The 27,581-nt window shown below is 46.6% G+C and overlaps 1 protein-coding gene across 3 annotated transcripts in view; it reads right to left on the minus strand.

The window, feature by feature from the left end:
- inpp4aa (inositol polyphosphate-4-phosphatase type I Aa) overlaps window positions 1–27,304 on the minus strand; it is a 71,036-nt gene extending 43,732 nt beyond the window's left edge. For all 3 annotated transcript variants that reach the window (XM_034186251.1, XM_034186250.1, XM_034186249.1), the window contains exons 1-3: window positions 27,184–27,304; window positions 1,531–1,749; window positions 1,369–1,413 (exon numbers count right to left, since the gene is read on the minus strand). In XM_034186251.1, the coding sequence (XP_034042142.1) occupies window positions 1,369–1,413; window positions 1,531–1,630 (145 nt within the window). In that variant the 5' untranslated portion in view covers window positions 1,631–1,749; window positions 27,184–27,304. The remainder of the gene's footprint in view (window positions 1–1,368; window positions 1,414–1,530; window positions 1,750–27,183) is intronic.
- Window positions 27,305–27,581: the final 277 nt, after the last annotated feature.

The following is a 27,581-nucleotide window of genomic DNA, read 5'->3' on the forward strand; positions in this document are numbered from 1 at the left end:
GAAATTTCACACTTTTATAGTTATCTTTACAATGAAAGTGTGTTAAGAAATTTGTTCTAGTAGTCTATGATGACTTTTTCACCTTTTTTCATCATCATTATATGCAAATATTGCCGTTTTGTGCTTGTCCCACACCCAGACGTTTGATCTTCAATGATAAAAATGAATGGTAAAGAAACGTTTTTTCTAATGTTTTAAAATATCTCTGAATAAAATATCAGTAAAATAATCAAAACATAATTGGGGTATTCAATGTCATACAACTGTTGTGATGTTTTTAAACAAAATGTAGTTGTCCCACACTATTGCTGTAATTTCCACCACAACACTAATGTCCCATTAAACAGTTTGTATGAAAGATTGTTTGGGTAGTTTCTATGGAGATAAACAGTGACATCAGAGCACATGTATATAGCGCCAAATCACAACAAACAGTTGCCCCAAGGCGCTTTATATTGTAAGGCAATGGTGTGGTGGAAATTACATTTACAAGGCCAATAGTGCCCATAGTTAAAGAATCACCCATGTACAGATGTAGCACCAGTCCATATATGAACATATTTCACAGAAAGTAAAAAGAACAATTTCAGGCCTATGTTTAATTCTAGCTGAAAAACATACCACATTTTTCAGAGTATAAGTCACACCTGTTAAAAAATGAATCTTGAAGAGGAAAAACCCATAACTCAGTCACACAGGAGTATGACTCACACCTTTTTTCTGTATTATCAGCTCTTTAATTTGTGATTTTTGTGCGTTGTTGTAGTGTGCTTTTATTATTAGCATTAATTATTTTATTATTAGAGTTTTATTTTGTTTTGTGCTTTGATTCACAGGAAAGTCCAACATAAATAGTCATCATAACTATTATTATTCAATATAACTATTATTATTTATAACAAATGTGATTTTTCAGTACATAGGTTGCACCAGAGTATAAGTCACAGAACCTGCGAAACTAGTAATAAATAAATAAATAAATAAATACACAACTTATACTCAGGGAAAAATGGTGCGTATGCAGAGTCATATTGTGGGACTTTGAAAATGTTTAATGTGAATCCTAAAATAGAAAAGCTTTTTTTAAAAAGGATTTTGCATGATACAACCCCTTTAAGGATTTTAAAATATGAGGGGTTGCAAAATAGTAAGTTAAAAACCCTTCATCTGCTCCCGTGTTTTGGGGTCGCCGAGATCCATTCATTGATTTTACACCAGTTGTGCATGAAGTGTTTATAACTTCAATTACAGTTGTCTCACTGAGCATCTTAGCTGTAAGAAGTGCTGTAAATAAAGTGTATGCAGGTAAAGAGAGTTCATTTTTTTTAAACACAGTTCCATATTAGCAGAAGCAGCACAGAAACTTACCCACACTAAACTCCAGCACAGGCTCATCTGGATCCTGATTGTTGCCTGCATGATAACACAAAGACAAAAACAAAACAAAATAAACAAACAAGCTCTTCTTTAAAGGCTTATTTCATCATCAATGGAGGAATCATGTTACCATGGCAGCAGTCACTTAGTTACCTGCCAGAGTCAGCCCCATCATCTCAGCTGAGAGATCAAACGTGTTGGCCCGGTAGACCGACCATGGCCGATGGCGGGGGCTGCGTTCCTTCCCGGACATGGCGGTCACACCTGTCAGGGCTGAGTTGGGCTCGCCGAAGAAACCAAATCAACAAGCGTCTGTCACGGCGAATCTGTGAGGCGTCGTTCTCAGTAGTCAAACTGCTCTCAGTGATAAGTCTGTGAGAAGACAGTCGAGCAAAAGGGATGAGCTGTCGTTCCCATGGAAACAGCTGAGACATCGCCAGAAACACTAAAATTTTGATAATGATGGCATGTGCTCGCCAAGATGGTAAATAATTTTAAAGTGACTTGAATTCAAACAAAACCAGTAACCAAGATTTTAAATTTCTCATAACATTTACAACATAATGTACAAACACACACACATGGCTGAGGTGAACACATCAGTGCATTTGCACACACACAAAAAACGTGTGTGTGGGGGGGGGAAGTGTCCGCCAGTCTGTCTTCTTAAATTTCAAATGAAAAACTTCAATAATTGTCAGTCTAATGACTCTGAACATTCATAAAATATACATTCCTGATAATTTGTTATTGGTAATAAGCAGATTACATTATTATTATTATTATTATTATTACATTATTATTATTGTTATTGTTGTTGTTGGCTTTTTAAGCTCCCCCTCAGATCAATAAGTGTAAGAAATACACTTTTTCACCACTATAACTCATGGTTGTGGCACTTAGTTGATGATGTCTTTATATGTTGGCTGTGAATGCACAAGGTGCTCATTTATTCAATTCGGAGTCGATTGAGTAAATTGATAACTGGTGTTGTGGAACTGACAGGTAAGGATAAGTTGTACCAGGTTCACTGAACTCAGAAATCAGGATTTAAGATGGGCTAAGTTGATCACACATTTTGAAATACCTCCCTGGTATTAACCTACTAGAACTGGTGGCAAAATTATATTGTATCTGCATTAATTCATTAATGGTAAATGTCCACCAGGTGGAGATATAGCTCCATTTCAAGAACTTTGGGACAATGATGACCATCCTGTTGCATATAGTAGTTGATATCGGTATTCCGAATCCTGGCCGTGTGGACCTTAAGTAGTGCACTTTTTCCATTTGTCTGTGAGCTAATCAGAGCAGATCAGCGCAGTCAGGCGTATTTAGCTAATCAAGGACCAGGATTGTGAAATACTGACCTACTATATCATCAAGTTGATGTCAGTCAATTAATGTAGCCTTAAAGTGCACATATTTGTGCAATTTTACCATTATTTTACAGAACATGTCAACACATGCTATGTTATTAATCTCCAGAGATCATTTTGTCACATAAAATATTTTCTTATTTCTTTTCATGATTTGACTGTATCCCTATAACATTACATACAAAATAATAAAACTGCATGGTGATGAGTAAAGTGTAGGCTGATGTTTTAATACTGCAGGTCTGTTCTTCATCACATCCCAACAGAAGCTATTTATAAAGTTATGGTGATGCATCACTGAAATGTGATGCTTCAGTCTGAGGGTGAAAATGATGATTTATATTAAAACTGCTGCTCAGATTTTATGAACATTCAGAGTGAAATATTTCTGTCAGTGCGACTCATTTTCTCCCTCAGTTTATGCACTGTGGAAATGAGAAAAAGTGTGACTTTTCAGTTTCACACTGACACAGCTGCAGAATGACATGCGCGCGCGCGCGCACACACACACACACACACACACACACACACACACACACACACACACACACACACACACACACACACACACACACACACACACTTCACAGCAGGTTAATTTTAGGAAAACAGTAACATGTAGCGATGTGAAAGAGGAAAAACGTGCTTTCAAATATAACTACAACACAAACCACAGCACAGTGGAAAAAAATAAAATAAAATTGAAATGCTTCAGGTGGTATCACTCAAATAAAAAATGTTTTTTGTTTTTTTCCATTTTCAGTGGACTTTGGCTCAGTGTCACAGAACAAACAGGAGTCCAGCAGTTGACTTCAGTGGCATAAACAAAGTGTAAAATGAAAATGAAAGGTGTTTATAGCCAGAGAATGTCAACACACACAATCGTGAAATTGTAAGGATGCTTCATATGAAACACTGAGCATATTTAACTGTAAAAGGAAAATAGCATATTATTTGTGCACTACTTCCCCTTTTATATACACTGAGACACAGACTATTTTGTCTGTGTCCTGCATTCAAACAATAAAAAATAAAATTGATAAGTTGATAATTTATTGCAAGATGGTAAAAACAAACAAACAAAAAAACCTGTTCATTAACAGTTGAGCAAAGGTTGATGTTGATTTTAAAATAAACACTTTGATCATATAACTGGAATTGAATTTAATTTAATTTTACTTATTTGAAATAAGTTGCTAATCCTCAAAAAATGACGGTAACACTTTGTATGGGCATTTGTGAGTAGAATAGAGGTAAAATAAAGATGTTAGCACAACTTAACCTTTTATTTAAGTTGACTCAACTTAATAAAGCTTGTAGACGGCAGAGCAAATCAAGTATATTGAGCTGAATAAATAAATGATTTAGTAAATATCACTCTGAAACAATGCTACACTGCTTGACATAAAAAATTAAGGCAACAATTTGCATGGATCTTTTTAAAGTAATTCTAATTCAGCCATGACTGAGTACACGCATGACACAATTATAGTCAGACTAACTCTCGTCTCATTTCGTTGAGTGGTTTAGTGTACTTGATTTACTTTCTCCTCTACAAGATTAATTAAGTTGAACAAATGTAATTAAAAAGGTGGTGTTATTAGGCAGCAAAATGGTTGAATTTAAGTTATTCTAGCTTCTTTATTTTACCTCCATTCTACTCAGAAATCCCTAATTTGTTACCTTAATTTCATAAAGTTTCTTTCAGTTTTTAAAAATGTATTTCACATTAGTTGGAATAAATTACATTTTGCAATTCCAGTTTTACAATCAAGCTGTTTATTTTAAAACCTATAGTACAAGGTTGTTTTTTTTTTAAATGGTGAACAATATTAAAGCAGCGTCTTGTAACTTATCAACTTACTAACATGCGAACATGCAAAAACATAATTTTTTTCCATGCTGAAAATACTCTTCAATTGAAGTTGTACAAACCCTATGAAGGATTCGAGTGTTGAGTTAGTCCTACTGTAAAAGTCTCATTGCATTTACTAAGTAATGGCTAATTTGATGTACTTAGCAATATACACGTAATTTTTTTTTTTTTTTGCATTGAGCTATGCACATTCTTTGTGTGTGTGTGTTAGAATGTGTATCTACTCCCTTGTCTGGCTGTAAAAGTGATAACTTATTTAAAGTGTGCTGACACTTACACATTCCATGATTTTGTCTATGATATTTTTATTTTATTTATGTCACGCTGTAGAAATTTGGTTTCAGCACAGTAAATTTTGCAGAGTAAAATATACTCTGCCAGGATAACATTTGGTCCCAGTCCAAATAGAGTTAAATATACTCTATCACAGTGCTAAATCAGTTCTTTCACAGGGTAAAATCAACTCTATCATGCTGTGAATGAGTCTTATTGGAGTTGAAAAATGTGATTTGACAACACGGTAGAGCTGATTTCACTCTCTAACAGAATGTATTTAACTCTATGTGGACTGGGACCAAATGTTTTCCTGGCAGAGTATATTTTACTCTGCCAAATTTGCTGTGAGTCTGAGTTTAAAGAAAAAGCTGAAAACAATTAAAATCTGTAAAAACCCAAGGATGCCCATACCAAGAAAAAAGAAAAAGGATGCCTTCAGAAATATAACGAAGATGTCTGATGTATGACCTGACCTCAAACCAGCAACAGACCTTCCTAAAATACTGTACATGTTGAGAGTTTGAAGTCACATTTCCTCTCACATACATGTGCGGTGGTACATTTGTACCAGAAACGCCTAAAATAACCATATAGGTAGATCTGTTTTCTGTCCATTCTGTCGTGGCCAGCCTGACCCGGGGCATCCGCACAGAATACGATTATCCAGGATACCACGTTTGTGTTTTGTATGATGCGTGTGGACTGGAGGCCACTGTGTGTGCATTGATGTGAATGGACCACTGCAGCGGAGGTCTATTTTTACCCTAGAATCCGGTCTGACGTCAAACTCCACACACAAGTGAAACCACTGAACTCCTGTGGCACACAAAAGCACTCGGAGCCAGCTGCATCGATGTCAAAGACAGGGGGAGAAAAAAGGAAAAAAAGATTTGTTTGATGCTCTTTTGTCAGTTTAATCTCTACTTTGGCACCTTCATGCGAGACCAAACAGATGATAATGACAGCACGGGTGCTCGGCCTAATTAGGCTGCGTGGGAGTCTTCGTTAGTCCTCGTTTCCTGAGGCACTGTGTGAAACACTCCAGGAAACCTATAGCGGATCAGATGGAAAGTCGCAGGGAAGCACGTCATCATTACATCTGCCCGACAAACTGAAACACAGCATCCAGGCGGGGTGCCTGAAGGGGCTGAAGCCTGGAAACGTAAAAATTCTTCGCCGTATGCGGGGGTTCAAGTAAATGCATCGACTAGTAGCTTGAACTCCAACTACATTCAAAATATCTAAAAGTTTATATTTGAGTGGCAAAATTTCTTGAAGATCAACAACAAGGCCAGTTGCTTTTACAGTTTTAACAAAGAGAATTGTTGGACCTAATAAAGTGCTTCAGATTATGGTAACACACACAAAAAATGAGGCTGCTCTAAATGATCTTAAATAATATTTATGTCAACTTGCTAACTGCAAATATTTGCAAATGTTCGTTTTTACTCTCACTTCTGATACTCTGTGTGCTTCTTATCCTCTGTGCTGCTATACAATGCTGCTGGAACCTCAATTTCCCTGAGGGTGTCTTCCCAAGGGATCAATAAAGTTCTATTTAAAATAAAAACAATCTTAATTTGAGCAAATTTATGTCATTTGAGTATTACCAATTGAAGAATTTAATTACATTTTACTTTTTCAGCCTCATGACTGAAAACTTTTATTTACAAACTTTGTTTCAACGTTTAAAAAAGTTAAGAATCCAGGCTACCTTAAAGGTTTAAGTTGACTTGAGAGAAAACTTTCACAATGAATCAGGTTTACTAACAAAAAGTTAAACTTGGGCTAACTTAAAAAATTGGTGTAATTTGTTCAATTTTTTAGTTTTTCTTATTTTTTTTTTTTTAACTTTAAATCATGAATGTACATTGACAATAACTAATAAATTCAGGTGTAACAAATAATGGTAATTGTAATTGTTTTCTTAAATTTGGCCAAATTTATAGACAGTTTATGTTGGGAAGGTGTCGTAGCACGGACCCACAACAGGGGGCGCAAATGAACGGACAATGAGTAAGCCAAAAGGTAACAATTTAATGTTGTGATATTACACAACGAAACGTGTCTTAATCTCACAGTCAATAAACACCAGCTGAAGTGTGGGCAGGCTCGAAGATAGAAGACGCCCGACGAGAGAGAAGCCGCGTCCCACACGGCTTCCACCACCAACGGCCTGAAGAACACCGGAGCCGCCAAGTCCCGAGTCCCCAGGTGGCCTCTGTCTTCGACTGTCGACCCTGGTACTGCTGGCAGAAAGCAGAAATATGATGTGTGAGTGTGAGTCCGCACACTCAGTAATATATAGTCCAGATACCGTTAGGAGGGAGCACCTCCACCTCCAAATCACACACACTCGTGCAGCTCCTGTTTGTCCCTCTTCTGGGTCTTCACAGGATTACGGCTGCAAACAGACGTAAGTCACAGTTTAAATTCAGCAGAGAAATTACCTTGGTTCTGGTAGTCGATTTCTCAGCGGGGAGGTGGAGTTGCAGTCCGGCTTATATAGTAGTGTAGATGAGTGACAGCTGGAGTGATGAGTGACAGCTGTCACTTCCTCTGGGTCTGGCGCCCTCTCGTGCTTGGAGCCCGCACTCCAAGCAGGGCGCCCTCTGGTGGTAGTGGGCCAGCAGTACCTCCTCTTCAGCGGCCCACACAACAGGACCCCCCCCTCAACGGGCGCCTCCTGGCGCCCGACCGGGCTTGTCCGGGTGTCGTCTGTAGAAATCGGCCAGGGCAGGAGGCGGCGTAGGTCCAGGTGCACAGAGGGGCGAGGTGTGGTGTGGCTTGATACGGGACACGTGGAAGACAGGGTGGATCCGCAGTGAAGCCGGGAGTCGGAGCTTCACTGCGGCCGGGTTGATGATCTTGAGGATGGGGAATGGTCCGATGTACCTGTCCTTTAATTTGGGTGAGTCCACACAGAGGGGGATGTCCTTTGTTGACAGCCACACCTCCTGCCCGGGCTGGTATGTGGGGGCCGGGGAACGTCGGCGGTCCGCATGGGTCTTGGCCCTCGTCCGGGCCTTTAACAGGGCAGAGCGGGCGGTCCGCCACACCCGGCGGCACCTCCTGAGGTGGGCCTGGACCGAGGGCACACCGACCTCTCCCTCCACCAGCGGGAACAATGGGGGCTGGAACCCCAAACATGCCTCAAAAGGGGAGAGGCCGGTAGCAGACGAGACTTGGCTGTTATGGGCATACTCGATCCAGGCCAGATGGTGACTCCAGGCCGCCGGGTGCGCGGAGGTGACGCAGCGAAGGGCCTGTTCCAACTCCTGGTTAGCCCGCTCTGCCTGGCCGTTGGTCTGGGGGTGGTACCCGGACGAGAGACTCACGGTGGCCCCCAGCTCCTTACAGAAACTCTTCCACACCTGCGAAGAGAACTGGGGACCACGATCTGATACAATGTCCGATGGTATCCCATGCAGCCGCATGACGTGGTGGACCAGGAGGTCTGCCGTCTCCTGGGCTGTCGGGAGCTTCGGGAGGGCCACGAAGTGGGCCGCCTTGGAGAACCGGTCCACTATCGTGAGAATAACGGTGTTGCCCTGGGACGGCGGGAGGCCCGTGATGAAGTCCAGGCCGATGTGAGACCAGGGGCGATGAGGCACTGGCAGGGGTTGGAGGAGTCCCGTCGTCCTCCGATGGTCTGCCTTGCCCCTGGCGCAGATGGTACAGGCCTGGACGTAGTCCCGGACGTCGGTTTCCAGGGACGCCCACCAGAAGCGCTGCTGGACTACTGCCACGGTCCTACGCACTCCGGGATGACAGGAGAGCTTGGACCCGTGACAGAAGTCCAATACGGCAGCTCTTGCCTCTGGTGGGACGTACAGTTTGTTCTTGGGGCCAGTCCCCGGGTCCGGGCTCCTTGTCAGGGCCTCCCGGACGGTCTCCTCCACGTCCCAGGTGAGGGTGGCCACGACAGTGGACTCGGGGATGATGGTCTCGGTGGGGTTCGACAGCCCCGCTTTGGCTTCTTCTTCGTGCACCCGGGACAATGCATCTGGTTTTTGGTTCTTGGTCCCGGGGCGATACGTGATCTGGAAGTCAAAGCGCCCGAAGAACAGAGACCAGCAGGCTTGCCTGGGGTTCAGCCGCTTGGCGGTCCGGATGTACTCCAGGTTCCGATGGTCCGTGGAAACCGTGAAGGGCAACGATGCCCCCTCCAGCAGGTGTCTCCACTCTTCAAGAGCCTCCTTCACCGCAAGAAGTTCCCGATTGCCGACGTCATAGTTCCGTTCAGCTGGGGTCAACCTGCGGGAATAAAAGGCACAAGGATGGAGGACTTTATCAGCCTCCACGCTCTGGGACAGCACGGCTCCTATCCCTGAGTCAGAGGCGTCCACCTCTACTATGTACTGGCGATCAGGATCAGGCTGCACCAGAACTGGTGCAGTCGAGAACCGGCGTTTCAACTCCTGGAACGCGGCTTCGCACCGATCTGACCAGGCGAAGGGGACCTTGGTGGAGGTCAGGGCAGTCAGGGGGCTAACTACCTGACTGTAACCTTTAATGAACCTCCTGTAGAAATTTGCAAAGCCTAGGAACTGCTGTAGTTTCCTGCGGCTTGTTGGTTGGGGCCAATCTCTCACCGCCGCAACCTTAGCCGGATCAGGGGCGACGGAGTTGGAGGAGATGATGAACCCCAGGAAGGACAAAGAAGTGCGGTGGAACTCGCACTTCTCGCCCTTCACAAACAGCCGGTTCTCCAACAACCACTGTAGGACCTGACGTACATGCTGGACATGGGTCTCAGGGTCCGGGGAAAAGATGAGTATATCGTCCAGATATACGAAGACGAACCGATGCAGGAAGTCCCGCAAGACGTCATTTACCAAAGCTTGGAACGTCGCGGGGGCGTTAGTGAGGCCGAACGGCATGACCAGGTACTCAAAATGACCTAACGGGGTGTTGAATGCCGTCTTCCATTCGTCTCCCTTCCGGATCCGAACCAGGTGGTACGCGTTTCTAAGATCCAATTTTGTGAAAATTTGGGCTCCATGCAGGGGCGTGAACACTGAATCTAACAGAGGTAACGGGTATCGGTTGCGAACCGTGATCTCGTTCAGCCCTCTGTAATCAATGCATGGACGGAGTCCGCCGTCTTTCTTGCCCACAAAAAACAAACCAGCACCCATCGGGGAGGTGGAGTTCCGGATCAGCCCGGCAGCTAAGGAGTCCCGGATGTAGGTCTCCATTGATTCGCGTTCCGGACGTGAGAGGTTGTACAGCCTGCTGGACGGGTACTCAGCGCCCGGGACCAAATCGATGGCACAATCATACGGTCGGTGCGGGGGAAGAGTGAGTGCCAGATCTTTGCTGAAAACGTCAGCAAGATCGTGGTACTCCTTTGGCACCGCCGATAGATTGGGGGGAACTTTGACCTCCTCATTAGCCGTAGTGCCGGGAGGAACCGAGGATCCTAAGCACTCCCGGTGGCAGGTTTCGCTCCACTGCGTCACAACCCCAGACGGCCAATCAATCCGGGGATTGTGCTTCACCATCCATGGAAAGCCCAAAATCACTCGGGAGGTAGAAGGTGTTACATGGAACACTATCTCCTCCCTGTGATTCCCAGACACAACCAAAGTCACTGGTTGTGTCTGATGTGTGATTAATGGAAGCAGGGTGCCATCTAGTGCTCGCACCTGCAATGGTGCCGGCAGAGCCACCAGAGGGAGCCCTACTTCCTTTACCCATCTGCTGTCCAGCAGATTCCCTTCAGACCCTGTGTCTATCAGTGCTGGGGCATGAAGGGTTAAATCCCCACAAAGGATTGTTACTGGGATTCGTGCAGATTTGCGGGGTTTTCCCGCGTGCGTGTTATGACCCACCCTTAGCCCAGTTTCTAAGGACGGGCGTTGTTGTTTGACCGTTTTAGGGCAGTCCTTCTGCATGTGCTCGCAAGAGCCGCAGACGAAACACTCCCCGTGGGCCAGCCTCCTTTGTCTGATGTTTGACTTTAATTTGGCCCTACTCGTGTCCCTAGCCTCCTCAGCAGGGGGAGCTGTAGCCACACGGAGCTCTCTGGCAGTGAAGCGTGGGGACGACGTCACCTTGTCGGAACCGGAAGGGGGAGGGACGACTAGTGCCTGGTCATGCCTCCCGGTCATGCCTCCCGGCCTGCTCCCGACGATGCTCGCTTAAACGGTTGTCTAAACATATAACCAAATCGATCAGCCCGTCAAATTCCCGCGGTTCCTCCTTGGCCAGTAGGTGCTCCTTGAGGACCGGGGACAGTCCATTTACAAAGGCGGCGCGGAGCGCAACGTTATTCCAGCCGGACCTCGCTGCCGCGATGCGGAAGCCGACTGCATACTCGGCTGCGCTACGGCGCCCCTGTCTCATCGACAGCAGCACGTTCGAAGCGGTCTCGCCTCTGTTGGGATGATCAAACACTTGTTTGAATTCCCGTACAAACCCAGCATAAGACGTTAGGAGCTGTGAATTCTGCTCCCAAAGCGCCGTAGCCCATGCGCGTGCCTCTCCTCGAAGCAAATTAATAACATAAGCCACCCGGCTAGCGTCTGATGCGTACATGACGGGCGCTGTGAAAAGACGAGCGAACACTGCATGAGGAAGTCCACGCACGTCTCGACACAGCCCCCGTACGGTTCCGGAGGGCTTATGTATGCTTCAGGGGACGGTGGGGGGGTTCGTTGAACGACCAGTGGAACGTCTAATACGGGCCCAGGACCAGCCAGAGGAGTGGCTGCAGCAGCGCCCTGATCGCGCGCTTCCACCCTGGCGGTGAGAGCCTCCACCCTCCGATTAAGGAGGACACTCTGCTCGGTCACTAATTCTAACCGGGCCTTGAAGGCGGTTAAGATCTGCTGCAGCTCACTCAACCCGCCTCCCGCTGACGCCTGCGCTCCTGGCTCTTCCATTGGCCGTTCAAGCTGGAGTTGACGCCCCTCGGAGTCCATGACGTTGGCCGAGAAATCCTGTTGGGAAGGTGTCGTAGCACGGACCCACAACAGGGGGCGCAAATGAACGGACAATGAGTAAGCCAAAAGGTAACAATTTAATGTTGTGATATTACACAACGAAACGTGTCTTAATCTCACAGTCAATAAACACCAGGTGAAGTGTGGGCAGGCTCGAAGATAGAAGATGCCCGACGAGAGAGAAGCCGCGTCCCACACGGCTTCCACCACCAACGGCCTGAAGAACACCGGAGCCGCCAAGTCCCGAGTCCCCAGGTGGCCTCTGTCTTCGACTGTCGACCCTGGTACTGCTGGCAGAAAGCAGAAATATGATGTGTGAGTGTGAGTCCGCACACTCAGTAATATATAGTCCAGATACCGTTAGGAGGGAGCACCTCCACCTCCAAATCACACACACTCGTGCAGCTCCTGTTTGTCCCCTTTCTGGGTCTTCACAGGATTACGGCTGCAAACAGACGTAAATCACAGTTTAAATTCAGCAGAGAAATTACCTTGGTTCTGGTAGTCGATTTCTCGGCGGGGAGGTGGAGTTGCAGTCCGGCTTATATAGTAGTGTAGATGAGTGACAGCTGGAGTGGTGAGTGACAGCTGTCACTTCCTCTGGGTCTGGCGCCCTCTTGTGCTTGGAGCCCGCACTCCAAGCAGGGCGCCCTCTAGTGGTAGTGGGCCAGCAGTACCTCCTCTTCAGCGGCCCACACAACAGTTTATGTTAAAATAAAGTCAATTTTACAGTATTTAAAAGTTGTGACTTCTGTCATTTCAGTTGATCTCTTAGAGTGTAAAAGGGGCAACAGTCCTCTTTTACACATATCCAAAGTTTGGAATTCAAAACTTTGTATTTCCTCTAAGTTTAAAAGTTTACACTCTGAAGATCAAAACAAAGGAACTCACCACATTATCAGCCTCCACCCTCCAAAAAAGGAATTTTTTTCAATATCTGATATTTTCACAAAGACTAAGAGCTCCCCAATCTGCATGTAAAGACTATTACAACTCTGGTGTCATCGTGTAAGAAGCTTTTCTACCTTCGGGACTAGATTTCAAGTGCTGAACAACCCAGTTGCAAGGAAGTAATGACAGCTGCAGGCTCGGTTCCTTGTTTCTGTTTCCAAAAACCCGGAATTTTTCTGAACGTTATACAAATTTAGAGTTGGGGTTCTGGAGTGTATAGAGTCCAAGATGGTTAAACCTCTTTTCCCTCCTATTCTGAGCTTAATCCTCACTTATATTGCAGTGTATTTCAGTGCAGCCAAATTACCACTTTTTCTGTTCCGTTTTGTAGATTTTAACTAGTTAGTTATAAATTATTATACAGAGTACCAAGAACATATTTAAAATCAGAAAGTGGCAGAATAATTCACACACACACACACACACACTCATCTTCAACCGCTTACTCTAATTAAGGGTCATGGGGGGCCGGAGCCTATCCCAGTAGTCATAGAGCATGAGGCTGGGTACACCCTGGACAGGACACCAGTCTGTCACAGGGCCACATATAGACAAACAAACACATTCACACCCGCACGCACACCCACGGACAATCTAAAGTATCCAATCCACCTCACCTGCATGTCTTTGGATGTGGGAGGAAGCCGGAGCACCTGGAGGGAACCCACACAAACACGGGGAGAACATGCAAACTCCACACAAAAAGGCCACAGGCCGGAATTGCACCTGTGACCTTCTCGCTGTCAGGCAACAGTACTAACCACTAAGGCACCGTGCTGCCAGAATAATTCAATTCAATTTAATTATTTCATTTATATAGCGCCAAATCACAACAAAGTTGCCTCAAGGTGCTTTACACAAGTAAGATCTAACCTTACCAACCCCTAGAGCAAGCACAAGGACAAACTCCCTCTGATGATTTGAGGAAGAAACCTCAAGCAGACCAGACTCAAAGGGGTGACCCTCTGCTTGGGCCATGCTACGACACACTTGACAAAACAAATATATAAGAAATTTTAATAATTTCTCTCCAGTCTGACATTTCTGTCCTAGCTCACCTTCCATCCCTCGGATATCACTTGTCTAAACCAGTGTTTCCCAATCGTGGTCCTTGACCCAAAATACTGCATGTTTCCCCATTTCTCCCTGATGTATTGTCACGTTCGTTAAATCATGGATGACTGCCATGTTCTTTATCAATTGAGAAAATGTATTGAAAACTTATACTGATAAAAATTACAGGAGCTAAATACAGAGTTCTGAGCGTTCTTCACACTGCTACAGCAAATTCCAGGCTCCTGACTCCCAGACCTCTGACTACTCCCTTAATGCAGTGGACATCCTCCTTTTTAAGATTTCCTGCCTTTACACTTGGAGACCTGTGTCCGGAAAAAGACAACTTACCTCTGAACTTTTAAGAAAATAGCTTAGTTCATCACATCCTGTCACTGAACAGTCTGTTTTCTTATTGCTGATGTAGACATTACATTTAAGGGTATGACATATACCACTGACTCACGACAGCTTTTTGTGCAGACAGTGCAGCTTTTGCAAGGTTGCATGACAATTATTCCATAACAGAACTAACATACCTATGACAAATCCCCCCAATTTGTTCCTGATCTACTCAGTCCGGATCAGCTTGGTCACATGTGTTCAGCCAACCAACAGCTGGCTGAACAATGGAACACATCTGTTTTTGCTAAGTCGGGTCGCGGGAGCAGCAGCTCAAGCAAAGCCGCCCAGACCTCCCGATCCACACACACCTCCTCCAGCTCCTCCGGGGGAACCCCAAGGCGTTCCCAAGCCAGCCGAGAGATGTAGTCCCTCCAGCGTGTCCTGGGTCTTCCCCGGGGCCTTCTCCCAGTGGGACGTGCCCGGAACACCTCTCCAGCGAGGCGTTCAGGGGGCATCCGGAAAAGATGCCCGAGCCACCTCAACTGACTCCTTTCGACGTGGAGGAGCAGTGGCTCGACTCCGAGCTCCTCCCGAGTGACCGAGCTCCTCACCCTATCTCTAAGGGAACGCCCAGCCACCCTGCGGAGGAAACTCATCTCGGCCGCTTGTACTCGCGATCTCGTTCTTTCGGTCATGAGCCAAATCTCATGACCATAGGTAAGGATCGGAACGTAGATCGATCGGTAAATCAAGAGCTTTGCCCCCCTACTCAGCTCTCTCTTCACCACGACGGTCCGATACAGCGACCGCATCACTGCAGATGCTGCACCGATCCGACAATCGATCTCACACTCCATCCGTCGTCCCTCACTCGTGAACAAGACCCCAAGATACTTAAACTCCTCCACTTGAGGCAAGGACACTCCACCGACCTGAAGAGGGCAAAGCACCTTTTTCCGGTCGAGAACCATGGCCTCGGATTTGGAGGTGCTGATTTTCATCCCGGACTCTTCACACTCGGCTGCAAACCGCCCCAGTGCACGCTGAAGGTCCTGATTTGATGAAGCCAACAGAACCACATCGTCCGCAAACAGCAGAGACGAGATTCTGTGGTTCCCAAACCAGACCCCCTCTACACCCTGGCTGCGCCTAGAAATTCTGTCCATAAAAATAATGAACAGAACCGGTGACAAAGGACAGCCCTGGCAGAGGCCAATGTGCACTGGAAACAGGTTTGACTTACTACCGGCAATGCGAACCAAGCTCCTGCTGCGGTCGTACAGGGACCAGATAGCCCTTAGCAAAGGACCCCGGACCCCGTACTCCCGGAGCACTCCCCACAGGGTGCGCCGAGGGACACGGTCGAATGCCTTCTCCAGATCCACAAAACACATGTGGACTGGTTGGGCAAACTCCCATGAACCCTCGAGCACCCGATGGAGCGTGTAGAGCTGGTCCAGTGTGCCGCGACCAGGACGAAAACCACACTGCTCCTCCTGAATCCGAGGTTCAACCATCGGTCGCATTCTCCTCTCCAGTACTCTCCAGTACTCAGTATGTGAGAACTTACTTGGCATTAAATTCCATTCTGATTCTGATAGCTTGAGTTATTAATGACACATGAGAAGGTTACATTCTCACCCGTTTCTTTGTTTGATTTCCCCCCAGAATTAGTCAGAAATTAATAGATTACTTTTGTTCAAACTTGGTGGAAGGATGAGGCATGGACCCAGAATTTTTTTTCAGGCATAACTAAATCTAGTTTTTTGCTTCTTTGATTACACCAAGATTATGGTGCAGAGATGATGCAGGAGAACAAAGGTCCAAGTCTTTAGGGTCCTGGTGCTGCCTATCTTGCTGTATGTTTGTGAGACTTGGATTCTATCCAGTGAGCTAAGGCGACAATTGAATGTCACTGGTGGAATGACTCTGCATCAAACAAGAAGTTCCTAAAAGAGTCTAAGATGAGGAGTACCACTTGCAATGCCAGGCAGTTCCATGGTGTTGTGAATGTGGCAAAGCCCAACACCAGTGCATGCTCCCAGTCTTGAATTGACTTGCTAATGCACAGGATTAAGAAGAACCCATCAACGTTTGGTGTAGACCCAAAAATTTTCACTTTCATCTCAACAATGCATAAGAAATTTAAAAAAGGTTAACAAATTATAATTTGTTTTGGGGTTACTATGGTTTAAGGACCTGTTCTATCTTGGTAGAGTTAAGAGCCCCTCTAGGTTTTTTTGAAAGGAATTGTGAACAAAATATAAGATCTCATGAACTGAACCATTGAGTTTGAAGCCTTGATAACAAATATTCAGTCTGATGACCTGCTGGTGAACAAAAAATGAAAACAATCTTGGTAAGAAAAATAATGATCAGGAATTTTTAAAAAGTAAAAGTCAGGATGAAAGTTTTTCAAACTCAGGATGTCTTTGTTTTTCCATGTTTAAAGGAAAGAAGTGCTGAAAATGGCAAAAATGCAGTAAAAAAAAAAAGTGAAAAGGATGACGGGATTCAGGTGGTCATTGTAGTAGACAGTCCTACGGGACAGTCTGGGAGTAAATTGGGCCAGATTGTGCCGCTGGGCCCCTGCAGATTCTGTCAACACCACTGCAATGCTTCTCTCAGATATCGTCATCAATTCTTCAATTTTTTTAATGTAGATCTCTTAATATCCCCCAAAAGCCTCTTTTTATATCGCTGTTAACTGCTCCATCATGTCCCTGAATCCAGACGTTGTCTTTCTCTCTTTATCTTTGTTCCTCTTTAACCCCGATGCTCCTCTTCAATTTCTACTTACTGATCCTGTTTTTTGCAGAGCTGAGATATGCTGATACGCCATCCTAAAGCCGCTCAGTTAGCATAAGAACGCTGAAACAGTGGACACATGGAAGAATTATGATCCTTGTCCTCTTTTCAAGGACAAGCAGAGAGTACTGAGACTGGGCCATGTCTATAGATACACTGCCTTTATATAACTCTTAATTTTTTATGTAGCCAGAGACTATGCTCGCAAGATTACCATGATACTAGCCTAGAAATTAGCTTGCTTATTAGCAAATAATAGTCTTCTTTTATGTGTTCATTGATGAATGCCAGGCTGTAATTTTTGGTTTTCATCTGGCGGAATGCCGTGCTTGCTAGATTAGCATGATTCAAACTCAGAAATTAGCCTCCCCTGATGGCTTCCATCCCATCATTAGGAGAGTGCTAACTAGACCACAATAGGTGTTAATTAGAGCTATTGTTTAGTCACTAGCCTATAGCAGTCGGCCTCTCGGTAGGAGGGGTCTGGTTAGGTTAAAAACTCCAGCTTTTGTTGGCTTCTGGTTTATTAACTCTACAAGAGTCAAGACAGAAGTCAGACTACCAGAGCAAGAATTTTAGCTGAGGAAGCTTCTGTGATTTGAAGCAAAACGTCCTCACGTCAAGCAATCCAGTCCAGTCGAAGATTCAAGCTTCTCTACTATGTTTGAAATGATGTACGTACCTGTTTCTAAGAAAAAAAATTACTTTTTTTTTTTTTAAATCTGCCTGCCCTCACCACTTTTTTCTGATGTCAAGGATGATAAATTAATGTTTTTTTATGGGGCCTAAGTAGAAATACAATAAGTAATAAACACAATGGCAAAAATATCTGATATATGCAAAGTGCCTCATACCTACAATGGAATGTGCACTGTGCAATGGAATATGCAACACAGTTGTGCAAAATGCAAATGTGTACACCTCCAGTGATGTGACCGATCACTGCATTGTCATCCACAAACTTTAGGGTGATGTTGTCCTTGTGGGAGGGGACACAGTCATGGGTGAACAGTGTGTAGAGGACGGGGCTGAGGACACATCCCTGAGGGGTGCCAGTGTTGGTGATGATGCTGGCTGAAGTCCTACTACCAATCCGAACAGACTGGGGCCTGCCAGTCAAAAAGTCTAGGAGTTAAGGTGCACTGACACTTGCACGACTTTGATGCACACACATCGTCATGATGATCCCACCCGCTGTGTTCCCAGCTGGACGCCATGCTTTGTTCCATCAGCTGCCATGCGCTCTGTGCTGGATGCTGCGTATATAAAATAATTATTTTGTAGCAGATTAATCATTTTCTGTCAAAGTTGGCTGCTGGAAACGGCTCTAATCGCTTCCTGAATCACAGAGGACCGCTCCAGCAGCACCTGCTTGTGTGAGATTAATGAGCTGGAGAAAGCATTTAGAGCTGTCTAAAAAGGTAATTTTTTGTCATGATTACATTGTCACGGCTTGGTAAAACAGTTGCATGTTCTTTCCTTCTTGTGTGCAGCTGTAGAAGTACGTTTATGATAGATTTAACATCTCATTATAATCGTTCAGACAAGTTGCTCTCTGATGCAGTGCGCTGATGCAATCACTCACTCTGTTCACTTCTTTACTCGACTTGATTAGCTGCACGTAGTGTTGGCGAGCAGATCACGCCATGTTGCATGACATTTATGTGTGAAAGATTTTTTGAACATTTCAAAGATTTTTTTGAACATTCAAACTTCTCTTTGCGCAGTTGCACACGCCGGTGCTCCTCTCACGTTCGGTCTACAAAGATGAGTTTACTCTCCTGCACGACACAGTGCATGCAAGTGCATGCATCAAAGTCGTGTAAGTGTCAGGGCACCTTGATCATTCAGACAGGTGGGTGGGCTTTTATTGGGGAGGGAAAAAATGGCTGTAGTGCTCTGGCTGAGAGAGCATTAACCAGCTCGTTAGCACAAGCTCTGAGGGCCCGCCCCGGAATGTTGTCAAGTCCTACTGCCTTGCGAGGGTTGGTGATTTGCTGGTCTTTATCTGGCTAAAGGCTGTGTTCGCTGGATTAGTGAGATGTGAGCTCAGAAATGAGCTTTCTGAGCCTTATGAGTAAATAAAATATTCTTCTTCTATTTGCTACCAGGTAGTAACTTGTTGGTTTTTATCTGTTTCTGTGAAGGCTCTCAGTTATGGTTTTTATCTGGTTAATGACTGTTCTTGCTAGATCAGAAGGACTACAATTCTGTAGCACTTTTCCATGGCTTTACAAAGATACTTCACATTTACTTCCCCATCCTAGCATGATGTGAGCTCAGCAATTAACTTGCTGAGATGTTTAGAAGCAAATATTACAGTCTTTTTCATGTGTTCTTTGAATGGGGTCAGGCTGCTGACAACTTAGCGAATTTCTGATTTTTATCTTGTTAGATTAACATGATGCTAGCTCAGAAATTTGCTCCTTAGATTAGTATAAGGCTCAGGAATTAGAACTGATTGAATCAGAAGTAAATATACAACAGCTGACAACAATTAACTAATACAAAAAGAGAAAAGATTGATATAGAATGAAGTTAGCAACAGGTTAATTGCATTTAGCATCAAAACTGCTACACATACAAGATATCTTAAACTGTAGTGTGATTCTCAGATAATTTAAAGAATTCAGTCAACTCAGAACAATTAAAGATATCGCCAAAATAAATGATGTCTCTTTCCAGATTTCTATAGGTAATTTGCTAAAGAACTGCAAATAGTAATTACTAGTACGGGTTCTAGATGTGGTCATTTACTATATACGGAGGACAGCTGAGTTTTGGGGAAAATCTGTTTACACTTATGCTACATTTTTAAATATTGACATAGAAAAATTTCTTGGCTTTTATGAAAATCTTTATTGAAGGTTTAATCTGTTTTCAGTTGTGTTCAGTTTGCTAAAATGAATTTTTGTTGTCAATAAGCTTGTTGTGTGGGCCGCCAGAAGAGGAGGTACTGCTGGCCCACCACCAGAGGGCGCCCTGCCTGAAGTGCGGGCTTCAGGCACGAGAGGGCGCTGCCGCCACGGACACAGCCGGGGGTGACAGCTGTCACTCATTATCTCATGACAGCTGTCACCCATCTACACTTCATCATACCACTCCATAAAAACCGGACGTCATCTCCACCTCGTTGCAGAGATATCATCGACCTGTGAAGGTAATATTCTCAGCCTTAAAACTAACTGTGTCTTAGTCTGAACTCGTTTTACAGCTGTTTTCCTGTGGCGTGCCTTATCTGGGAGATTGGCGTAATCAGCGACGGCTTCGCTTCACACCCCAGCCAGATAAGTGTTTGAGACAGGAGCTGCACGAGTGTGTGTGAGAGGTGGAGGTGGACTCTCCTTCACTGTTGCTACTGGGTGTGCACACACCCACATCTTATTGTTTCTGCTCCTCGCCAGCAGTACCAGATCCGACATTCGGAGACGGTGGCCACCTGGGGACTCGGGACTTGGCGGCTCCAGTATTCTCCAGGTTCGGTGGTGGAGGAAATCTCAGGACAGACGTCTTCTATCCTCGAGCCTGCCCACACCTCACCTTTGTGGATTGACTGTTTGCAAAATTCTGTATTCCTCTGTATTGTGGTTGTGCTCATTCACAACAGTAAAGTGTTCATATTCGACTCTTTCATTGTCCGTTCATTTACGCCCCCTGTTGTGGGTCTGTGTCACTACACTCTCCCAACAGGATATCTCGGCCAATGTCATGGATCCCGAGGGGCGTCACCCATCTGTTGAACAGCCAATGGAAGAGCAGGGTGCACAGGCGTCTGCAGGAGGCGTGATTGGTGAGTTGCAGCAAATCCTCACCGCCTTTACCGCTCGGTTGGATCTGATGATCGGACAAAACGTCATCCTTAATCGCAGGATGGAGGCTCTCACCGCACAGGTGGAAGCGCGCGCTCAGGGCGCTGCTGCAGCTCCTCCTCCTGCCAACCCAGTGCAGAATAAAGACGTTCCACTGGTTGTTCAACGACCCCCCCCCCACCATCCCCTGAAGCATACATAAGTCCCCCAGAGCCGTACGGAGGTTGTGTGGAGATGTGCGCGGACTTGCTTATGCAGTGTTCACTCGTCTTTGCACAACAACCCGTAATGTACGCGTCTGACGCCAGTAAGGTGGCTTATGTAATTAACTTGCTTCGTGGTGAGGCATGCGCTTGGGCTACGGCACTTTGGGAGCAAAAGTCACGGCTCCTTACCACTTAAACTGGGTTTGTGAGGGAGTTCAGAACAGTTTTTGATCACCGTAACAGAGGAGAGACTGCTTCAACAGTGCTGCTGTCAATGAGACAGGGGCGCCGGAGCGCAGCTGAATATGCAGTCGACTTCCACATCGCGGCTGCGAGGTCCGGCTGGAATAGCGTTGCGCTCCGCGCCGCCTTCAGAAACGGACTGTCATCGGTCCTAAAGGAGCACCTGGTAGTGAAGGAAGAACCGCGGGATTTAGATGGGCTTATTGATCTCGTTATACGCTTAGACAATCGGTTGGAGGAACGCCGTCGGGAGCGAGACGAAGGACGTGGCCGTGCACGCGCCGTCCCTCTCCCTTCCGGGTCCGAAAAGGTTCCGCCCTCCCCACGCTCCACAGCCTCAGCGCTCCGTGTGGCAACAGCTCCCCCTGCTGACGAAGCTATGGACACGAGCAGGGCCACATTTAACAGACAGAGGAGGCTGGCCCGCGGGGAGTGCTTTGTCTGCGGCTTGAGTGAGCACCAGCAGAGAGACTGCCCCAAGCGGTTTAAACACCAACGCCTGCCCCTAGAAACTGGGCTTAGGGTGGGCCAAGACATTCATGTGGGACACACACATATTTCCACACGACTCCCAGTTACAATCCTGAGCGGGGATTTAACCCTTGAAGCCCCAGCACTGGTGGACACGGGGTCAGAAGGGAATCTGCTAGACAGCAGATGGGCTAGGGAGGTAGGGCTCCCTCTGGTGGCGCTCCCTTCGCCATTGCAGGTGCGGGCACTAGATGGCACCCTTCTCCCTTTAATCACGCACAAGACACAACCTGTAACTCTGGTGGTGTCTGGAAATCATCGGGAGGAGATCGAGTTTTTGTGACTCCTTCTACCTCCCAAGTGATTTTGGGCTTCCCATAGATGTTGAAACACAATCCCTGGATTGATTGGCCGTCTGGGGTGGTGGTTCTGTGGAGCGAAACCTGCCATCGGATGTGTTTAGGTTCCTCGGTTCCTCCCGGTTTACAGGCTAAAGAGGAGGTCAAAGTCCCTCCCAATCTGACGGCGGTGCCGGTTGAGTACCACGATCTTGCTGACGTCTTCAGCAAGAATCTGGCACTCACCCTTCCCCCGCACCGTCCGTACGATTGTGCCATTGATTTGATTCCAGGCGTGGAGTTGCCGTCCAGCAGGCTGTACAACCTCTCACGACCTGAGCGCGAATCAATGGAGACCTACATCCGGGACTCATTAGCTGCCGGGCTGATCCGGAATTCCACCTCCCCGATGGGTGCAGGTTTCTTTTTTGTGGGCAAGAAAGATGGCGGACTCCGTCCATGCATTGATTACAGGGGGCTGAAGGAGATAACGGTTCGCAATCGATACCCGTTGCCCTTGTTAGATTCCGTGTTCACCCCCCTGCATGGAGCCAAAATCTTTACAAAGTTGGATCTTAGGAATGCGTATCACCTGGTTCGGGTCCGGAAGGGAGATGAGTGGAAGACGGCATTTAACACCCCATTAGGTCATTTTGAGTACCTGGTCATGCCGTTCGGCCTCACTAACGCCCCCGCGACGTTCCAAGGTTTGGTTAATGATGTCTTGCGGGACTTCCTGCACCAATTCGTCTTCGTATATCTGGACGATATACTCATCTTTTCTCCGGACCCTGAGACTCATGTCCAGCATGTACGTCAGGTCCTGCAGCGGTTGTTGGAGAACCGGCTGTTTGTGAAGGGCGAGAAGTGCGAGTTCCACCGCACTTCTTTGTCCTTCCTGGGGTTTATCATCTCCTCCAACTCCGTCGCCCCTGATCCGGCCAAGGTTGCGGCGGTGAGAGATTGGCCCCAACCAACAAGCCGTAGGAAGCTGCAACAGTTCCTCGGCTTTGCAAATTTCTACAGGAGGTTCATTAAGGGCTACAGTCAGGTAGTTAGCCCAAAGACAGCCTTGACCTCTCCAAAAGTCCCCTTCACCTGGTCGGATCGGTGCGAAGCCGCGTTCAAGGAGTTGAAACGACGGTTCTCGACTGCACCAGTTCTAGTGCAGCCCGACCCTAGCCGCCAGTTTGTGGTTGAAGTGGACGCCTCTGACTCAGGGATAGGAGCCGTGCTATCCCAGAGCGGAGAGACCGATAAGGTTCTTCACCCGTGTGCCTACTTTTCTCGCAGGTTGACCCTGGCTGAACGGAACTATGACGTCGGCAACCGAGAACTCCTTGCAGTGAAAGAGGCTCTTGAGGAGTGGAGACACGTGTTGGAGGGAGCGTCTGTGCTGTTCACGGTTTTCACTGACCATCGGAACCTGGAGTATATCAGGACCGCCAAGCGGCTGAACCCCAGGCAAGCCCACTGGTCACTGTTCTTCAGACGTTTTGACTTCCAGATCACCTATCGCCCCGGGACCAAGAACCAGAGATCGGATGCCTTGTCCCTGGTACACGAAGATGAAGTCAAAACTGAGCTGTCGGATCCACCGGAGCCCATCATTCCGGAGTCCACTATCGTGGCCACCCTCACCTGGGACTTGGAGAAGACCGTCCGGGAGGCCCTGGCACGGAGCCCGGATCCCGGATCCCGGAACTGGGCCGAAGAACCGACTTTACGTCCCACCAGAGGCCAGAGCTGCAGTCTTGGATTTCTGTCATGGTTCCAAGCTCTCATGTCATCCAGGGGTGCAAAGGACCGTGGCAGTTGTCCGGCAGTGCTTCTGGTGGGCGTCTATGGAGGCCGACGTCTGAGAGTATATCCAGGCCTGCACCACCTGTGCCAGGAGCAAGGCAGACCACAAAAGGTCCCAAGGACTTCTCCAGCCGCTTCCTGTGCCTCATCGCCCCTGGTCCCATATCAGCCTGGATTTCGTCACGGGCCTCCCGCCGTCCCAGGGCAACACCACCATCCTCATGATAGTGGACAGATTCTCCAAGGCGGCCCACTTCGTGGCCCTCCCGAAGCTCCCAACGGCCCAGGAGACAGCAGACCTCCTGGTCCACCACGTCGTCCGTCTGCATGGGATACCAACTGACGTAGTCTCGGATCGTGGTCCCCAGTTTTCCTCTCAAGTCTGGAGGAGTTTCTGCAGAGAACTGGGGGCCACCGTGAGCCTCTCGTCCGGGTACCACCCACAGACGAACGGACAGGCAGAACGGGCCAACCAAGAGTTGGAACAGACCCTCCACTGTGTGACATCCGTGCACCCGACAGCCTGGAGTAACCATCTGCACATAACAGCCAGGTGTCTTCTGCCACCGGCCTCTCCCCATTTGAGGTGTGTCTAGGGTACCAGCCCCCATTGTTTCCCATGGTGGAGGGAGAGGTCGGTGTGCCCTCTGTCCAGGCCCACCTGCGGAGGTGCCGTCGTGTGTGGCGCACCGCCCATTTTGCCTTGTTGAAGGCCCGGACGAGGGCTAAGACCCATGCAGACCGCCGGCGGTCCCCGGCCCCTGCATACCAGCCCGGGCAGGAGGTGTGGTTATCAACGAAGGACATCCCCCTCCAAGTGGACTCCCCTAAGTTGAAGGACAGGTACATCGGACTATTTAAAATCCTCAAGATCCTCAGCCCTGCCGCAGTGAAGCTCCAACTCCCAGCTTCACTGTGGATCCACCCTGTTTTCCATGTGTCCAGACTGAAACCACACCACACCTCACCCCTCTGTGCTCCCGGTCTGGCGCCGCCTCCTGCCTGGATCATTGACGGGGAGCCGGCTTGGACAGTGCGCCGGCTCCTGGACGTCCATCGAATGGGCCGGGGGTTCCAGTATGGGAGGGGTATGGACCCGAAGAACGCTCCTGGGTAAAGAGGAGCTTCATCCTGGACCCGGCCCTCCTGGCCGATTTCTACTGCCGTCACCTGGATAAACCTGGTCGTGCGCCAGGAAGCGCCCGTTGAGGGGGGGGGTCCTGTTGTGTGGGCCGCCAGAAGAGGAGGTACTGCTGGCCCACCATGAGAGGGTGCCCTGCCTGAAGTGCGGGCTTCAGGCACGAGAGGGCGCTGCCGCCACGGACACAGCCGGGGGTGACAGCTGTCACTCATTATCTCATGGCAGCTCTCACCCATCTACACTTCATCATACCACTCCATAAAAACCGGACGTCATCTCCACCTCGTTGCCAAGATATCATCGACCTGTGAAGGTAATATTCTCACTAAAAACTAAACTAACTTAAAACTTACTTAAAACTTAAAACTAACTGTGTCTTAGTCTGAACTTTTACAGCTGTTTTCCTGTGGCGTGCCTTATCTGGGAGATTGGCGTAATCAGCGATGGCTTCGCTTCACACCCCAGCCAGATAAGTGTTTGAGACAGGAGCTGCACGAGTGTGTGTGAGAGGTGGAGGTGGACTCTCCACCATTGTTGCTACTGGGTGTGCACACACCCACATCTTATTGTTTCTGCTCCTCGCCAGCAGTACCAGATCCGACATTCAGAGACGGTGGCCACCTGGGGACTCGGGACTTAGCGGCTCCAGTATTCTCCAGGTTCGGTGGCGGAGGAAATCGTGTGGTTCCGGTTCTTCTCAGGACAGACGTCTTCTATCCTCGAGCCTGCCCACACATCACCTTTGTGGATTGACTGTTTGCAAAATTCTGTATTCCTCTGTATTGTGGTTGTGTTCATTCACAACAGTAAAGTGTTCATATTCGACTCTTTCATTGTCCGTTCATTTACGCCCCCTGTTGTGGGTCCGTGTCACTACACTCTCCCAACAAAGCTTTTCTGAAGCTGCTTAACCAGTACAATACGAATAACTGAAGATTCATTTTTGCACTGTGACAGTGTTCACATTAGCTCAAATTTCTTTCTCTTTTTTTTTTTTTTTTTTTTGGCCTGTGTGAGACACTGTTGAGACACAATTCTGCTATTTTGTCCGGAGTGTGAAGATGTTAATTCTGGGTTTAGGGGTCACATGCATACACAAAATGTCCAGATTTGAATCTGCTGTCTGGGATATTAGAATGGACAGACCAATGAATTCTGTTAGGTCTGTGGTTTTTATTTTGAAATACAGGCTCTTATTGTGGAAGTGCGTGTTGGTCTGATCACCTCGGTGATTTCACGAATTGAATCCTCATGAAAAAATACATGGTATGTCAAAGGATGAAAGTCAGCTCTTTCTGGATTTCAATTGATGCTTCGGATACACAAACACACAGAGGCCACGCCCCTTTTACTATATGGATGAGTTAAATTTACAATATCTCCAATTTACTTTTGACAAGCCATGATTCCAGTTTGAGATATTTACATTTTGACAATAAATAGCTTAGTCTGTAATATTTAATAATAATTTAAGATAGTGTTGATTGATGTCATAACAAATTAAAAATACCATAATTCATATTATATCTAGTGAGAGCTGGTAGAAATGTATCACAGGTCAATGGGGCAACCGTGTCAGACAGAATGTACAACTTTAAACTCAAATTAGAATAGTGAAAATGTAATTACAACATTATAAGTAGTAATAAATGAAGTTTTGACATCTATAACACCACATTATGAGTGTATAAATGTGCTGATTAATAGTTTTCTTACACTGGAAGACAGAACTAGGCTATTTTTAAAATTAGAAGACAAAGAAAATCATAGAGTTCCAGACTAGTTGAAAATAAGTGATTGAGCAGATCACAGCTGCTTCTGTGACGTCAGACCTTTGATATTAGATGTAAAGCAAACAGATTCGACATCATCCTGCAGTTTTAACGTGCTGCTGTGGATCAGGGCGGAGCTGCAGCATATTATGAATATATGTGATTAAATCATTCACAGTAACAATATTACATCATAATGTTGATGTTCAGTTACGAAGCGGCCTTTACTGGAGAATTTACGGTCACATCGGCGCGACTGAAAGCAGTAATCATAATAATAATCACAATAATAATCATTCGACAGCAGCTCTCAGAGCGAACACAAAAAACCTCCACAAACCGCCGTCAGAATTAAAAAATATCAAATGAAATCTCAGTCACCTACCGCAAAGAGAGGGGGAAAGGAGGTTTGTTGTCATTCTGATGCGCATCCTGCATCCAGATCCAGATTCGACGACGTCTGCAGTCTCGCCCTGAATCCGTCCGACGGATCAGCGCCTCCCGCGGCCGCTGGGCGGCGCTGTGGCTCCGATCTGCAAAAAAAAAAAAAAAGGTGCACCGTCCCACATTCAGGGAAAACAAAAACAAAAGAACAGTCAAGATCTGGATCCACCCTGTTATAGATCCAGGACCATTGTTGCAAAAATTATTATTATTATTATTATTATTATTATTATTATTATTATTATTATTATTTATTTTATTTTATTTTGGGGGGGGGGGGGGGGAGGAGGCTGATATTAACAGGCCCCTTTTGATTTTGAGTAATATTCGAACAACAAA

This window comes from Thalassophryne amazonica, chromosome 14 (assembly GCF_902500255.1).
Source record: "Thalassophryne amazonica chromosome 14, fThaAma1.1, whole genome shotgun sequence".
In the NCBI taxonomy this organism is placed as follows: domain Eukaryota; kingdom Metazoa; phylum Chordata; class Actinopteri; order Batrachoidiformes; family Batrachoididae; genus Thalassophryne; species Thalassophryne amazonica.